The sequence below is a fragment of the Dipodomys ordii genome, unplaced genomic scaffold (genome assembly GCF_000151885.1).
Source record: "Dipodomys ordii isolate 6190 unplaced genomic scaffold, Dord_2.0 Scaffold62, whole genome shotgun sequence".
NCBI classification, from domain to species: Eukaryota; Metazoa; Chordata; class Mammalia; order Rodentia; family Heteromyidae; genus Dipodomys; species Dipodomys ordii.
The window spans coordinates 4,902,748-4,919,990 of record NW_012267278.1 but is presented as its reverse complement, the minus strand read 5'-3'; the positions used below and the strand labels follow the sequence as shown (position 1 = coordinate 4,919,990).

Below are 17,243 nucleotides of genomic sequence, written 5' to 3'. Positions count from 1 at the left end.
ATCTTGGGTATGAAATCTCGTAAGTCAAAGGGCCATCCAGATATTTAGAACTATATACCTTAAGCTAATCAAAGGAGTTTCTCCCTATGAGCAAATGCATTCTAGATATAACTTCCTTTCTTGTCAAGCACACATCAAAACTCCTTTTTATTTTCTGCTGCCCTAATCTTCCCTTTTCCCCTACTAAAAAGCCACAGGACCATAATCTGTGTATGATTTTACCTATAGCTTATCCTCTAACAAAACCCAGGACTATCACTGGGCTTATGAAAATAAGCTTTTTCACTGAGGGAATTTTCTAATCAGGACAATGGAGGAATATGGAGTATCAGTAGTATACAATTAGAAACTAATCTAAAAAATTAGGGAAAATCTTGGACTTTGTGGCCAACAAAACTTCACAGGGGTTCAAACAAGTCATCCTATAAAAAGTAGATGATAATACATATACCACAATTAAAAAAAACTTAATTGGGTCAAAAATGTAATTTTTGGTCAGCAAGTATGAGACTCTAGTAACAGGAGAGAACAAAAAATGGAACATCATATAGCTTTAGATCATTTTGCTTAAGTAGAAGGCTTATGTATGGTATTATACAAAAGTGAATATAACACACATCATTCCCCTGATGTTGCCACTATAATTCTGAATAAAAAATGTGGCTAAGCTCCTGGTTTTCTTGAGAAACTGCTACCAAACACACTGGGAAGTTTCTCAAGAAAACAGAATATGTGGTGTATTTATAGAATACCTAAGTTGGTTTGCAGGATCTCAACTGGTAGATGACAAGTCTGGTTACCCAAGGTCTTCTACCTTTTATGTTCTTCTCACAGAACTCCAGATTAGTGTGACTTGTATTGATACACTAAAAATATAACTAGATACCTCTTTTTGTCAGCCCATTCTATTCTGATCACGGTCATATCCTGGATGCAGACAATAACACACTAATTTTCAATAGTTCAGCTATCTACACTGCCTAAAGTTTGGCTTGTTTGATGTTAATTGGTTCAGTTTATAGGGGCTCTAATTAAGGAGTATCCTTTAGTCTTCTGGGATTATCCTCCTGATAGTCTTCATAATGGTCTTCCAGGTATACTATAGTGCTCCCAAGTCTTTAATGTGTGCTCATATTCATTGACTGCTCTCAGTTCAACTACATTTGTTTAAGGACTACTCCAACTAGCTCAGTAAGACTATCAACAATTATTCAACTGATATGACATTGAGAGACCTGGTCCATTTATGACACTAACACAGAGAAGTAACAATGCTCAAAGTTTTAGTCAATTTCTCAAAATTGAGAAGCTCATCAAAAAGGGAGAAACTGTTAAACAGGAAACCTCTGTTCCTGAACCTCTATATAATAAACTGCAGTCTACCTTAGTACACAAATTTACTGAAAGCCTAACTTAGAACTACATTTCTATAAGAGAGAGCCTTAGGCAGTACTGCAGACCAGCACTAGCCAATCCCTACCAAACACCTAAACCATATTCAAAATAGAAAATCTGAGCTGTAACAAATACAGTTGTTTCTGTACCTCATCTTCATTTTCTGCCCACAAATGGTTCTTCACACTTGGCAAACAAGAGTTCTCAGAACCTGTCACAACTCTGAGACCTATCAGATTCTAGAACCACAAAAACCAGTTAGTATCTACAAAACTAGATTTGTAAATTTGTCATCCAACAAGGTAATGTCCTCTTTTGTAATTTCAAACATCAAAAATTTACATAGTATTAGTTTCAGTTATTCTAAATAAAGAATCTCCATCTGTTTTAGATTTGACTATAATTTTTAAAGTATTCCTAGTTTCTCATGCCATCTGTAGAAAAATATTTTAATATCTTAAAAAGTAACACAACAGGACCCAAAGTGATATGTTAAACATTTTTATATCTTTTGGTCTTGTTTTGCAACTTTCAATATAAATGCCTCTCAAATCACTGGACAAACATACAGTTGGTCACATGAGAAAATCTATTTAAGTCATTCTACAAATAAAATAAGGCCACTGGGTGGTCTATTTCTCATTTCCAGAAGCAAAGTTCTAATAAACCTTACAAATGCTTCCATTAGCGCTTCTACGTGTATGGGTATTCACACAAACTGTTACATGAACACTGTAATTACTTATGTTGGAACTGCTTAATTATGTCTCCCTCCCACACCATCCAAAACTTCAAACTCCCAATATTCTGTATTAGGCAGGTATCACTTGAACATAACATTTAACCACAAAAAGCTAATTCAACAACTGAAACATTATATATGTGAATTACAGTATGCACATCAGATTACTATTTCTAATGAGTCATCACAGCTCAGATAAATGTAGAAATGTGGTAAAAAAAAAAAACAACTGTATTTTAATTTTACTTTCATTATAAACTAAACTAAGGTATACGACAAATTTGAGACCACAGTATGTACTTCATGAAAACTGACCACTGATACAGACAATTCATATAATAGAGTAGGCTTTAATATATAAATTATATATCATTTCATAAGCTGCTAGTCATGTCAGTCTGAATTTTACATTATATAACAAAATACTAAAAAGCTAAAAAATTCCTTACAATATAGATATGTGGGAAAATACATATTTGTGACTTTATACACAATCTAAATTAATCCATTCTATACAAGTTTTCCAAAATATAAATAGTACTTTACATGCAGCAGAACATTATCAGCCAGATGTCCTCATATAATTTGATACATAGGAAAATAAAGAGAAAAATACCATTTTATAAGACCATTACATAGCAGAGGTGGAATGTGGAAACAAATTTTACCTTAATGCAACCTTAATAATAGTACAGAAATATGAACAAAAGATAGTTTCTATTTTCGATTAGCATTTTAAAAACTCTACTGTGATTTTTATATTTTCTAATTGTATCACAAACAGAAAAACAATAAGAGAAAAGAAGATGGAAAAATAAAAACCTGATCCTTTATAAATTTTAAACATCAGCCCTACCTACAATTACATTTAGGCTGCATTTCTGTTGACAGTTTCTTAAATTACTTCTGCCACTCTGAATTGTGCATCACTAGTCAGATGAGTTTTCCAGACTTCATTATGCCATTGTGTAACCATAGCTGCCACAATGTAATGCGACAAGAAGTCTGTCCTTGAGTATTTCTTTACTTGGGTATTCAGGTAACTTGAGCATGTTGATGCTTTAAAAGAAAAATACACCATTAAACAGAAAATCTATGAAATTTCTATTGTTTTACCTACCAGTGAAAATGCCACTCATAATTAACATAACTCTCAAATTTGCATTCAAATTGGAAAACCCTGAAGTAGTACTTAAAAAGAAGAAAAAAAGAAAAGAAAAAAAATTGCTGATTGCAGTTTCTTTCAGCATGCAAATGTAGAGGAAGAAAATAAGTTCTTTCCATCTTCAAATAAGTAACAGTGTAACTCAATGATACTTAAGACAACATAGTCAGTGACACAATCCTATTCAATTATATTTTAGGCAGTTAGGGTTTTCCTAAGTATTTCCATTAACAAAAAAAAAAAGAGGAAAAACTATCTATGTAACTTCTTACCTATTTGTAATTCCAAAATTCTAAACAAAAATAACTTACTTGAATCAATTACTTTAACTTACCATGTGCTTGAAGTTGGTAAAAGATTTGGCGTATATGGCACAGCAGCGATTGTAAAGTTTTGCAATCCACTTCCACCCATGATATTGGCAAATCCACCATGCGGAACTCTGGAACTAACAATTGGTATTATAAGTAGAAATCATAAAATGAAAGATGTTTAACAGATATATTTCAACTTCTAAATCAGGGGAAAGTGTATGTCATTGTTGGCAATAACAAGATGATATTTTTGAAACTGCAAAACTCCTAACTCATTTTTGTATGTTGCTTTGTGGCCACTTGGCAAGCTACCAAGGAAACCACATTTCTATCAATTAAGTATAGTACACTTTCAACTGGCCAGAGCACATACTTTACTATTACACTGAGTAAGATACTTTAATTTTACAATTATTTACTTTCATGTACTTCCCTAAAAAATAAGAACTCATAAACATGTCATATTTACATCTGAATCCTGGAGTTGGCAAAAATGCCTGACATCTAGTGAACATTAAATATTGAAAAATAAATGAATGTTTGATTAAGCAACTAAGGCTCTTACATGTTGTAATCCAATGGTTTCCTTCTTTATTCTGGTCTGTTCTCAACAGTGAGAAAATCAGAAAATTATTTTAATTATTCTTTCTAGTCAGAATATAAAAAATGATTTTTAAATGTCATCTAACATAATGAAACCACAATAGTAAAATTCAATGCATAATACAACACTATTTAATCTTGAGTACACAGCTATAGAGAATGTAATTATAACTTTTTTGTGTGTGCCCACACTGAGGCTTGAACTCAGGTTCAGGGTGCTGTCAATTAGCTTTGCACTAAGGGATGACACTCTACCACTTGAGCCACACTTCCACTTTCTGCTTTTTGTTTTGTTTTTTTTTTGTTTTGTTTGTAGCCAGTCCAGGAGCTTAAACGTAGGGTCTGGGCACTGTTCTTGAGCCTCTCTGTGCTCAAGGCTAGCACTTTACCATAAGCCACAGCACCACTTCCAGCTTTTTCTGTTTATGTGGTACTGAGGAATTAAACCCAGGGTTTCATGCATGCTAGGCAAGCACTCTACCACTAAGCCAATTCCTAGCCCCATTTCCAGCTTTTTGTTTGTTAATTGAAGGTAAGAGTCTCATTAATTGGAGATACATATGATGGACTTTGCTACATAGGCGGGCTTCAAACTGCATATCCTCAGATCTCAGCATCCTGAGTAGCTAGAATTACAGGTATGAGCCAACAGCACCCAGCAAGTTACTTTTCAATTTCTATACATTTGAAAGTAAATTAGTATATCATAATTAAAAATCTGACCCTACAAAACAATTGGCTGTTTTTATAATGAGATTCTGTGGGCTAGAGTGTAGCTCAATCATAGAGTACTTGCCTAGCCAGGCAAGATGCCCTGATTATGATCCTCAACATAGCAAATAGTAAGATAAATAAATGAGATCCTTACAGCTTTTGATATAAATTAGAATGATTATAAGGAAATATTTAACATATAGGCACTAAATGTACATGTAGGGATAGAAGAATGAGTAGAATTTAGGGCTGAGAATGTAGCTTAGTGGTAGAGTGCTTGCCTAGTATGCATGAAGCCATAAAAAGAGAAAGCCAGAAGTGGAGCTGTGGCTCAAGTGGTAGAGTGCTAGCCTTGAGCAAAAGAAGCTCAGGAACAGTGCCTAGGCGCTGAGTTTAAGCTCCAAGACTGGCAAAAAAATAAAATAAAATAAAATAAAAAATAAAAAAAAATTAAAAGAATGAGTAGAATTTAAATCAATTTCTACCATATAATTCAGAGCACAAGCATAGCCAGGGTAATGTAGATCTATAGTCCCAAGCTTTGGGGGAAGTTGAAGCTTAAGGCCAGCTTGTGCAACATACTACGAAGCATAATTGTGCCTACTTTAAAAAGTTGGTCACAAACACTCAAAACAGTATTCAAAAAAATAAAACACATATAGAACCTCTCACATCTTGGTTTGTTTATTTATTTATTCCTTTTGGTTCTGGTCCTAGGGCTTGAACTCAGGGCCTGGGTACTGCCCCTGAGCTTTTGTGCTCAAGGCTGGCACACTACCACTTGAGCCACAGTTCTAATTTCTGGCTATTTTTTGGGCAGTTAACTGGAAGTAAGAGTCTCATGGACTTTCCTGCCCCGTCTGATTTTGATCCACGATCCTCAGATCTCAGCTTCCTAAGTAGCTAGGATTACAGGCATGAACCACCAAGCTTAATACAGTAGTAAGTAAATGGTGAGTGTAGTATTGGCATACATATAGGCAGGGAGAAAATTTAACATAAAAGAGTACCCAGAAATAACTTTCTAAAAAATGAATAAATAATAAAATTATATTTAAATAATTCTGATGAATAGAATTCCACTGTGCATATGTGTGTTTTTCTTATCTATTTATCAGTTATAAGGTTTCTGGGCTGTTTCCATTACTTGGTTATCATGAACAGTAAGTACAGTAATGTACTTGGTATGCAGTTATGTTTATTATATCCTGATATGAAATGTTTTGGATAAATGGTCAAGAGTGGGATCACTGGTTCAAAGGGCAGTCATAATTTTAGTTTTTTGACAAATATCCATACCTTCTTTTTCCATAGTGATTATACTAACTTATACTCTCATCAACAGCATAATAGTATTTCTTCTGTTCTGAATCCTCAACAGTATTTGTTGTTCCTATTCTTGATGATAGCCATTCTGAGATAAAATCTCAATGCTGTTTTGAAACACATTTTCTTTACAGGCCAAGAATCTTAATACTTCAACGTTTTAAGAGAATTGGAAGCCTGGGAAGGTAGCTCAGTGGTAGAGTGTTTGCTTTGCATGCATGAGGCCCTGGGTTCGATTCCTCAGTACCACATAAGCAGAAAAGGCCAGAAGTGGCTCTGTAGGTCAAATGGTAGAGTGCTAGCCTTGAGCTGAAGAGCTGAGCGACAGTGCCCAGGCCCAGAGTTCAGGCCCCACTACCAAAAAAAAAAAAAAAAAACTAGACAAAAAAGATGTTTATGCATAAGGGCATGTTTGTATATGTATGTTATCCAGGGAAAACTGAGTATCTACTATTAAACCAAACAAGCAATATACAAACACTAAAACTTTAGCTACTATCATTCACAATACAGAATGAAAACATGACAGAATTATCAAATACTCTGATAGCATTGGTTGGAGTTTTAATGTTATACATTTGATGAGCACTACCTGGTTACTTAAATCTGCAATACGAAAGAAATAAAAATTCAAAGTAATAATTCTTCATCTTCAATATTTTTCCTTACCATTGTTAATAAAATACATTAAATACTTTTTTATAATCAACACTTCTTACCTGCCAGTAACAAACTGCAAAAGAAGAACTCTTTCTTCTTGAGTAATGTCTTCCACAACTTCCCAGAACCACTAACAACAACAACAAAAAAAAAACTAAGCTCCCATTTCAGAGCAAATGTAGATTTATTAAAACCAGAGAAAAATGCAATATTCATAGAGCATATTTATTCTTTGAAACTCATTTATCAAAAATGATTCAGACAAAGCTTTCATATGCAATATTCCCACAAGAAGAATTTAGGGGAAAACTTACTTTGTTAATTAATGTAGGATTTCATCCAATACTGCTGAAAAGCTTACAAAATTAAATGGCAAACTTAACTTCATTCTAAGCTCTGGAGAAATTTTACCTGAATAACTGGATCTTCTCTTTCATAGCCACTTGTGTATTCTGTATTTTTTATCCAATCACTCACATCAATTTCTGGCATGCCAGAAAGCAATAGTTCCTTGGGGGAAGAAGAAAATATTTCATTAATCTTCTTTGGAAAAAAAAGTTATTACATTTAAATAGTAAATTTGCCTTAATTAGAAATTAATCCCATATAAAACTGGTTTATTTCTGTGACAGTTGCAGCATGTCATCAAAAACAAGCACTGCATGAGAGAAAATCCTTGGTACAGATAACTTCAAATATGGCAAGATAGGGAGATGTCCATCGATTCAATTTGATAAAAACATAAAAGGAGAGGGTAGTTTATATGCTACACATAAACATATGAAACATCAGTTTATATCATGACTTTCATAAACATAACCTTTGTTTTTACTTTCTGATTATTTGCAAGTATGTCCAATTCTATTAGGAAACTATGTTCTCAAGCTGAGTGAGAATAAAGTCCTGAAGAAAAATGTGTGTAAGTAAAAGGAAAGTTCATCAAGAAATTCTTATTACTAAGATAAAAAAGGTAATATAAAAGTTATTTTTCAAAAAAATTCTTTGCCTTTTAAGAATTCTTCTCTGAAAAGTCAACTTTCTCCTATATGATTAAAAAACAACAACCATTTCTAATGACTTTTGGGTTGTTTGTACTTTTCCATCAAAGACAAACATGCTGGGCAAACACTCTGTTGTTTTGTTTGTTTTTGTCGGTCGTGGGCCTTGAACTCTGGGCCTGAGCCCTGTCCCTCAGCTCTTCAGCTCAAGGCTAGTGCTCTACCACTTGAGCTTCAGGGCCACTTCCGGTTTTCTGGTGGTTTATTGGAGATAAGAGTTTCACGGAGTTTCCTGCCTGGGCTGGCTTTGAACCATGATTCTCAGATCTCAGCCTCCTGAGTAGCTAGGATTACAGGCTTGAGCCACCGGCGCCCGGCTTACCACTTGAACTACATTCCCAACTTTCCCTCATGACTTTTGATTGGCTTTTTCCTAAGAATATCATTTACGCCAGGCACTGGTGGCTCACGCCTGTAATCCTAGCTACTCAGGAGGCTGAAATCTGAGGATCTCGGTTCAAAGCCAGCCCGGGCAGGAAAGATCATGAGACTCCTATCTCCAATAAACCACCATAAAACTGGAAGTGGCGCTGTAGCTCAAGTGGTAGAGCACTAGCCTTGAGCTGAAGAGCTGAGGGGCAGCACCCAGGCCCAGAGTTCAAGCCCCATGACCGACAAAAAAAAAAAAGGATATCATTTACATAAATTTAAAATCTGAGTCATGTAACTAAAAATGCAATTAAGAAAAGCAAAATATTTGCCATTAGGTTTTCCAAGGGGGGAAAAGATATAAGAGCTTGCCCATCTCTCTAATAAATCACTTCATGTCTCAGTTGAATATGCTCACATTCACATAGTACATGGGAAAGATTGCCTATACTTACACAGCCAGACCGCACTGTTTCTTACAAGGACATAGATACAATGTGGTTCAAAGTCCTGTCTCCTATAGCAACTACTATCAACATATACCTTACAAGTATAGCGTATGCTCCAAACAAAATTAATGCAACACAATGTCTGAGAACTCTTAGAAGTTTTGAGATCTCTTCAGTGAGTCTACATTGTTCTTCCTTTTCTAAGTTATCTGTATGAAATGCATTTTCCCCATATACTTAATCCAAACAATACAGCACAAGCATACAGGAGAATACAGTTGTCTTCTCTTTAGCCAGATATTACAAATTTACAAATGTTAATACTACTTTTCCCAGGATTTTTGTTTTGTCCATGGAATAAAACTTTTCACTGTAAATATTATTAATTTGTTGTAGTAACTAATTACATTTCTGATTTAATTTCAAACACAATAAATAACCTACGTAATCTTGGCTTATCTCAGCTAAACAGAAACTTATTATAAGGGGTCTCAAGACCAAAAACAGATTGCTAGTATAGTGTGTGTTTTAGTCTTCTAAAGGTGACCACATTCTTTGCTTCATATCACATATTTGTAGTAGCCCAGTCTCCTAAATTATGTTTACCACCAGAATGAATGCCTTCCTTGAAAATTCAGTCTCAAACTTTTCACAGTAATTCTTCCAACTGCCTCTTCAGAACTTCAGAACTCACCAGGCCTTCTTTATTCCTTATAAACACCCCTGTAATGATCCCTTTGTTAATGTTTTCTTAGTTGGACCTACTGGGAAAATTCTGTTCCCTGACAGGACCATAATAGAGATCTATCAAAAGGGACAAAGAATCCATTTTACATGCTTCTTACCATTCATAAGTTTAATCCTTTTCCCTTCTAGGCTGATGATAAGCTTTAATATTAAATTTTTTCATTGTGAACAATTATGAATAAAATTGTGAAACTATTCTCAAGAAACTTGAAGCACTTTACAAATACCATATTATGAATTCTGATTATTTTTACAAAAAATAATTTCTATATAATCTAAAATATGAAGGTATATATGTTCCTATCATTCATATAACAAAATTAAAAGGCACTTATATTTTATGAGACATAAATTTAAACCACAGTGCATCATTGTACTTTATTATATTCAATGTAGTAATCAAAATAATTTTTTAATTACATCGACTAGAATTTTGTGCTCTAATGTAACAACAAAATTCATTTTTCCTTACCAATTCATACTCATCAAAAAGCTGTATGAGCGACGGTGGAATGAACATATGAAAACCCTGTAGAAAAGCATTAATCTGAGGCTGAATAGCTCTTGTCATTCGAAGTTCAGTAACAAGTTGAACATATTCTGCCTATTAAAAAAAAAGAATTTTTAAATTTTTCTCATACTTAAAATAACATTGAAAACAATTATTATTCAAGAGGTAAAATTTAAACAGTAATTGGTCACTAATCACACATTTCAATAAACTCTTAAACCACTACACACTAAGCAATTAGGCCAAAATCTTAGTAACCTGTGACTTGATATCTTCTTATGAGTGAATGATATCAAACGTAACTGTTAAAAAAAAAACTTGATCTGATTTTACCTTCTTCTTCTACTCTAGAATGCTACACCACACCATTATTTCTCAACTATATTACTGTAACATTTAATATCTGGTTCCATTTTTGCCCCTGTTACTAATTTATCTCCACACCACAACCACGGAGGCTTTAAATACTATAGACAAATAATTTAAGCTCACATCCAAATGTTCGAATTCTATAACATCCCAAGACATTTTAATAAAAAGCAAATACCTTTCTCTGTGTGTGTGTGTGTGTGTGTGTGTCACGCGCACGCACACACACACACACACACACTGGTGCTGGAAGACATTGTGCTCTTGCTTGGTTTTTTTTTTTTTTGCTCAAAGCAGTCACTCTATTACTTAAGCCATACCACCACTTTCAACTTTTTGTTGGTTAACTGAGTCTTACGGACTTTTCTGCCCCGATAGGTGATCTTTAGATCTAGGACTCCTGTGTAAAAGATTACTGTCATGAGCACCAGTACCTGGCTCCTTTCCTAGTCTTAAGGATCCAAATGATCTCTGCCTTGCCTGCTCATCACAGTGCCTTCTCTTTCCTGCTTATTCAATTGTCATTTCCTTGGCTTTCAACTATTTTCCTAACATCAGCTCATTCAGGCATCTGTGTTTTTATACTTCTAGGTCTTTCTAACTGCAATACATCATTAGAATGTAATTTCTCTGCAGACAGTAATTTTGGTGTTTTTGTTTTACCAGTGTATAATCCAAGCTCCAAAAAAAGTAGCTGCTACTTTTGAAGTTTTTCAACAAATAGATAATAAAATAAATGAATACATTTATCAAGTTCACTAACATATACTTTGTGGTATGTGTGTCATGGGGCTTGAACTCTGGGCCTGGGCGCTATTCCTGAACTCTTTTGCTCAAGGCTAGCTCTCTACCACTTTGAGCCACAGCTCCACTTTTGGTTTTCTGGTGGTTAACTGGAGATAAAGAGTCCTATGGATTTTCCTGATCAGGCTGGCCTCATACTGCAAGTCTCAGATCTCAGCCTCCTGAGTAGCTAGAATTACAGGTGTGAGCCACCAGTGCCCAGCTTCACTAACATATACTTTAAACTTGATAAAATGACCAATTTTAGCATAATCAATTTAAATCTCAGATAAGACAAGCTATTTTGACAATTTTGTCATAAAACATAATTTTCTTTTTCTTTTTGCCAGTCCTGGGGCTTGAGCTCAGGGCCTAGGTACTGTCCCCAAGCTTTTTTGCTCAAGGCTACCACTTGAGCCAAAGTACAACTTCTGGCTTTTTCTATTTATGTGGTACTGAGGAATCCAGCCCAGGACTTCATGCAGGCTAGGCAAGCATTCTACCACTAAGCCACATTCCCAGCACTAAAACATAATTTTAATCATAGAAAATTGCATCACTTACAATTTGGCTGGTCATGGCCAGGTGCTGGTGGCTCACACCTATAATCCTAGCTACTCAGGAGGATGAGATATGAGGATCATGGTTCAAAGCCAGCCTAGTCAGGAAAGTCCATGAGACACTTATCTCCAACTAACCACCAGAAAACCAGAAGTGGTACTGTGGCTCAAAGTGGTAGAGTGGCCTTAGGCAAAAGAGATCAGGGACAGAACCCAAACCCCATGACCGACAATAAAAAAAAAAAAATTAGCTGGGTGCCAGTGGCTCACACCTCTTTTCCTAGCTACTCAGAAGGCTAAGAGCTGAGAGGATCACTGCTCAAAGTGAGCCGAAAAGTCCGTGAGACTCTTATCTCCAATAAACCACCAGAAAAGGTATTATGGCTCAAGTGGTAAAGCCTTGAGGTTAAGAGCTCAGGGATAGCACCCAGGCCCAGAGTTCAAGCCCCATAACTGACAAAAAAAAAAAAATAAGTTAGTCATAAAATTGAATTCTGACATAGACCAAAAATGAATTATATATGTACGCAATACACATTAAAATTAGTATACATGTAAGAATCAATGTATAATATATACATATACACAAAATTAAATTAAATTCTTGTATATACAGTACACAGATTAGTAGATGCAAAGAAGCTCAAGTCAGTCTCATATTACCATCACTTGTGATCAGCTGTTTCTGTCCTTAATTTGAATATGAAAACATGAATCCCAAAAAAGCAAATAGTGCTCAAAAAGCCAAGTAAAAATTAATGGACATAATTTCAGTGGTAGGTGAAATTTTAGATTTATTGGAAGTCTGATTTTATTGAAAGTTGGGTAGCATTATGGGAAAAATAAATCAAGCATCCACAGAACTATACCAAACTTTGTGCATCCTGAGCATTTTTTCCTTAGCTGCAGTCTACTTGAAATCATGTGTCTGAAGATGAAATCACTGTTTTCAATGACTGCGTTTGTTCCAAGGTATGTTCATCTGTCCCCATAATACTGTAACAAAATATCTGAGATATTCAACTTTAAAGAGAAAAAGTTTATCTTGGCTCATGGTTTTCAGTTTCAGTCCTGACCCTGCTACTTCTGTGCCTATGGAGAAGCAGCTCATCATAGTGGAATGTGTGGTAGAATAAGCTTCACCTAATGGGTAGGAGAGCTCATAAAGAGACAGGACAGGGCTACAGTAGGACTGGGCTTCTAATTACTACAATTACTTCTTAAGGTCCCTACCATCTCCCAAGCTAAGGTAAGCCTTTAATACTCATGCCTTTGAGAATGTTCCTATTTTAAACTATATCACAAGCACAATGTGCTTTTTTTTCAAACTATCAATCCTTATAACTCAGTTTGTGATCTTAAAAATAAGGATATACTGATAAATTATCAGAAGATATTGAATCATAAAAGTCATTACTCTCCTTTTCCTTTTTCTACTTATTCTTGTAAAAGAACTTTAAGCTTTCAGTGATGAGTACTGTCCCTTAGTTTTTTCACTCAAAGCTGATAATCTACCACTTACGTCACAGTTCCACTTCTGTCTTTTTTGTGATAGTTACTTGGAAAAAAATGTGTATGGGCTTCCTTCCCAGGCTTGCTGCAAACTGCAGTTCTTAGATCTCAGCCTCTTGAGTAGCTAGGATTACAGGTGTGAGCCCTCAGGTCCCAGCTCAGCATAGCATTATTTATAAGCAATCGTTTATTTGTGTTCAGTCTTTGCAGATTTTAATAAAAGGCCAAAATGTAAAATAATTCATCAGCATACTGAGACACTTATTTTGAAAAGTCAAGATAAAACTCAGAGTAAGAGAGAATTGCTAAGAGATAGAGTAGACAGAACTATATATCACACAATTGTTTAGGGTCTTTATACTTTGTTTTTTGTTTTTTTTTTTTTGTCGGTCGTGGGGCTTGAACTCTGGGCCTGGGCGCTGTCCCTCAGCTCTTCAGCTGAAGGCGAGCGCTCTACCACTTGAGCTACAGCGCCACTTCCGGTTTTCTGGTGGTTTATTGGAGATAGGAGTCTCACGGTCTCTCCTGCCTGGGCTGGCTTTTGAACCGTGATCCTCAGATCTCAGCCTCCTGAGTAGCTAGGATTACAGGCGTGAGCCACCAGCGCCCAGCTATCTTTATACTTTGTTGTATTAAATATATCTGAGAGGGATGACACATCTACTCTCCAGATATAGAATTCACATATACGAATCATGTTTATAGTTTTTTTCTTCAAAAACAATCACTTGCTTAAAGATTCTGTGATTTCATTATGTTCAGTATAAAACAACAAATGTACTGGTAAGTGAATAATCTAACAGATTTTGAAGTTATTCTGCTTTTATTTATTTCGGTGTCAGTCCTAGACTTGAACTCAAGTCCTGGCATTATCCCTGAGCTTCTTTTGCTCAAAACTAACACGTTATCATAGCCTCTACTTCCAGTCTCACAGACTTTCCTGTCTAGGATAGCTTCGAACCTCAATCCTCAAATCACATCTTCCTGAGTAGCTAGGCTTACAGGAATGAGAAACTGGAGCCCCGCTTAAAATATTTCATTCACTGCCAAACTCATATAGATTTAAATTTTAATCATTTTACTATTTTAATCTGTAGCATAATATGACTTGTTATATTTAAAACCAAGTAAGTTTTTCCTTGACATGACTAATTTTGCATTATACTTGAAAACAGGAAACTTGGGTTTAGCACCGTCTTTTGCCCAGAACACTTTGGGCTTCGGACCCTACTGAAAAAAATCAGAATACAGACTAAAAACTTTCTAGGCATAAGTATCTGATTTTATTTCCCATAAATGATATATGTTTCAGAAAATAAAATTAGGTAGCCTAACAGACTTTCAGATATGTAAGAGTATGTTTATAAAATAATATACAGAACTAGCTCCTGTATCTTTTTATTTTACAAAATGTTGATGATTCTGATTATCTTAATGCTTTGAATAGAAAATTGAGTAGCTGAGATGTTAAGATATAACCAAGTCTTTCTAAACATAATCCGTTTTACTAAATCTGTATCTTACAAAATGGCTTGATAAACATTTTTATAGCAATATAAATTTCAAAATAAATTCCAAGATCTAATAACAATATGTATACAGATAAAATAATAAATTTAGAAAACAAGTTAGAAACTTTAACTATAAGAAAGAAGTAAGATATACTGGACTCAAAAGAATATATGAAGTTTAAACATTGTTAGTTCCCCTTGTGTATATTATAACTCTATAATCAGGCTTTAAAAATATGAACTAATGCTTGGTGCCAATGGTTTTGTTATCCTAGATACTCAGGAGGGTAAAATTTGAAGACTGAGGTTGAAAGCCAGCCTGAGCAGGAAAGTCCCTTTAACTTCTATCTCTAATACCAAAAATCCTGAAGTGGAACTGCAGCTGAAGTAGCAGTGCCAGCCTTGAGATTAAAAAAACAACAAAAAACAAAAAAACAAGGTACGCCAAGTGCCAGTGGCTTACATCTGTAATCTTAGCTACTCAGGGGCCTGAGATCAGAGTATCACAGTTCAAAGCCAGTCTGAGCGATAGTCTGTGAGGCTCTTATCTACAATTAACTACCAAAAAGCTGGAAATGGAGCTGCAATAGAGCTGTGCTTCGAAGAGAGGAAGAGCACTAGCCTTGAGCACAAAAGCTCAGGGACAGTCCCTAGGTTCTGAGTTCCAATACCAGGACCAGCACACATGCACGTACACACACACACACAAAATGAACTAGTGAACTAGTTATGACTACATATTCTAAATTTATAATCAAAATTTTCAAAATGCCCAATTTATATAATATATACTGCATAGTTCTCTAGATTGTCTTAGGAGCCATCTCAGCATAGCTACCTCAATATTGAGATAATCATTTCCAATTCAAAGTTTGATATTTGATAGTTTTGTTCATTTAAAGTTTTAATCTATTCCAAACTATAATAAAGTTTTGCTATCAAGTGCCAGAATAATTTAGAGTAACTGGCAACTCAAAGGGCTAAATTACATTCAATGACTGAAGTAAAAATTGGAATACTCACTTTGTTATTTTGTGTCACAAGAATACTTCCACCCCCAGGTTTCAAAGGCACCTCTTCCATTGCTCCAAACACGTCAGTCTCAACAGAAAAGGTTAACTCTAACCCCAAATCACTAATATCATTATCTAAAATCCATTGCAAATTTTTGGCATATTCTGGATCAATGGATGCCACATCTTGGTAATTTACAGGAATACCTAAAAAATGAAAAAATTCAGCAGTTTACAGTCTAATGCTCTGCTTTTATCTGTATAATGGTAAAATACTGCCCTCTACAGATTCTCTGAAAAACTGCAAAATATAACCAATTCAAAGCATATTTTAAATAGATATTAGTTCCTAAATTTGAAGGTCTGTTAAATTAAACCTGTTTCTTCTATATCTTTACAATGTAATCTTTCTCTAAAATAGTTACCCAACAAGTTATTATAAACTTCAAAATTGTCCATTTTCTTAAACATACTCATACTAAAATGTATACACACACTAAATAAGGAGAAATAACTTGTCTTTTTCCTTTAAAAAGCAGATTATTTTTCTTTATTTATGCACCCCAATACCTTACAAAAGAGCAATTATCTCACCTAAAATGCAAATGTTTATCTCCTTTTTTTCCCGAAAGTTATAAGGAAAGCAATGTAAGCAAATGACTATATAGAAATAATAATAGAATCATACCAAGAATGTGCTTGTAGAATGATCGTGTAAAGTAAATATTGACCAACTGCCTATGGTTCAAAGCTAGTCCCAAAATCTGTCCAGCAAACCGGAAATAGTTCAAGTGATCAGGATTAACATAGGAGTTGCTATTAGGTTGAAAAGTTGTTCCTATTGAAATAAATACAAAATTATTTACTCTTGAGAATCCAAATGCAGAAGAGAGATAATGTCAATACGAGTAATTTACATATAACTTCAGCCAAGCTATGTTTATTTAAGTTTCCACAGGACTATGGTTACAGCACATATAAACATAGTAGATGTATATGTACGGAAGAAAACCACTAATTCATTCACACTGTTTTTGTGTACACAGAAAATGTTGGCATACTTTTAACCACAAGTAGTTGGAAGATTATCAGACAATGCTGGAAAAATGTATTTATAAAGATCACAGACAGACAGACACACACACACACACTCACACACCTACCTAGGCTGCATGACAAAAACTTCTATTCTATAAACTAGGGCAACTATCTCATTCATCTATACTCACGTAGTTAAGTAAATATCCACTATTTTTTGCTTCTTAAGGAACAGAGGAACATTACAATAACTGGGAGAGAGAGAGAGAGAGAGAGAGAGTGTGTGTGTGTGTGTGTGTGTGTGTGTGTGTGCGTGTGTGCTTTGTTGGTGTCTAAACTGAGAACCTCACACCTGCTAGGCTGGCACTCTACCACTTTACCACTTGAGCCATGCCTCCAGTCCT

General features: G+C 34.9%; 1 protein-coding gene across 2 annotated transcripts in view; it reads right to left on the bottom strand.

Annotated features, from left to right (window-relative positions):
• Positions 1-2,467: 2,467 nt before the first annotated feature.
• Hace1 (HECT domain and ankyrin repeat containing E3 ubiquitin protein ligase 1) overlaps positions 2,468-17,243 on the bottom strand; it is a 60,846-nt gene continuing 46,070 nt past the window's right edge. For both annotated transcript variants that reach the window (XM_013022433.1, XM_013022434.1), the window contains 7 exons: positions 16,490-16,639; positions 15,812-16,008; positions 10,015-10,146; positions 7,331-7,429; positions 6,979-7,049; positions 3,637-3,750; positions 2,468-3,196 (listed from right to left, as the gene is read on the bottom strand). In XM_013022433.1, the coding sequence (XP_012877887.1) occupies positions 3,094-3,196; positions 3,637-3,750; positions 6,979-7,049; positions 7,331-7,429; positions 10,015-10,146; positions 15,812-16,008; positions 16,490-16,639 (866 nt within the window). In that variant the 3' untranslated portion in view covers positions 2,468-3,093. The remainder of the gene's footprint in view (positions 3,197-3,636; positions 3,751-6,978; positions 7,050-7,330; positions 7,430-10,014; positions 10,147-15,811; positions 16,009-16,489; positions 16,640-17,243) is intronic.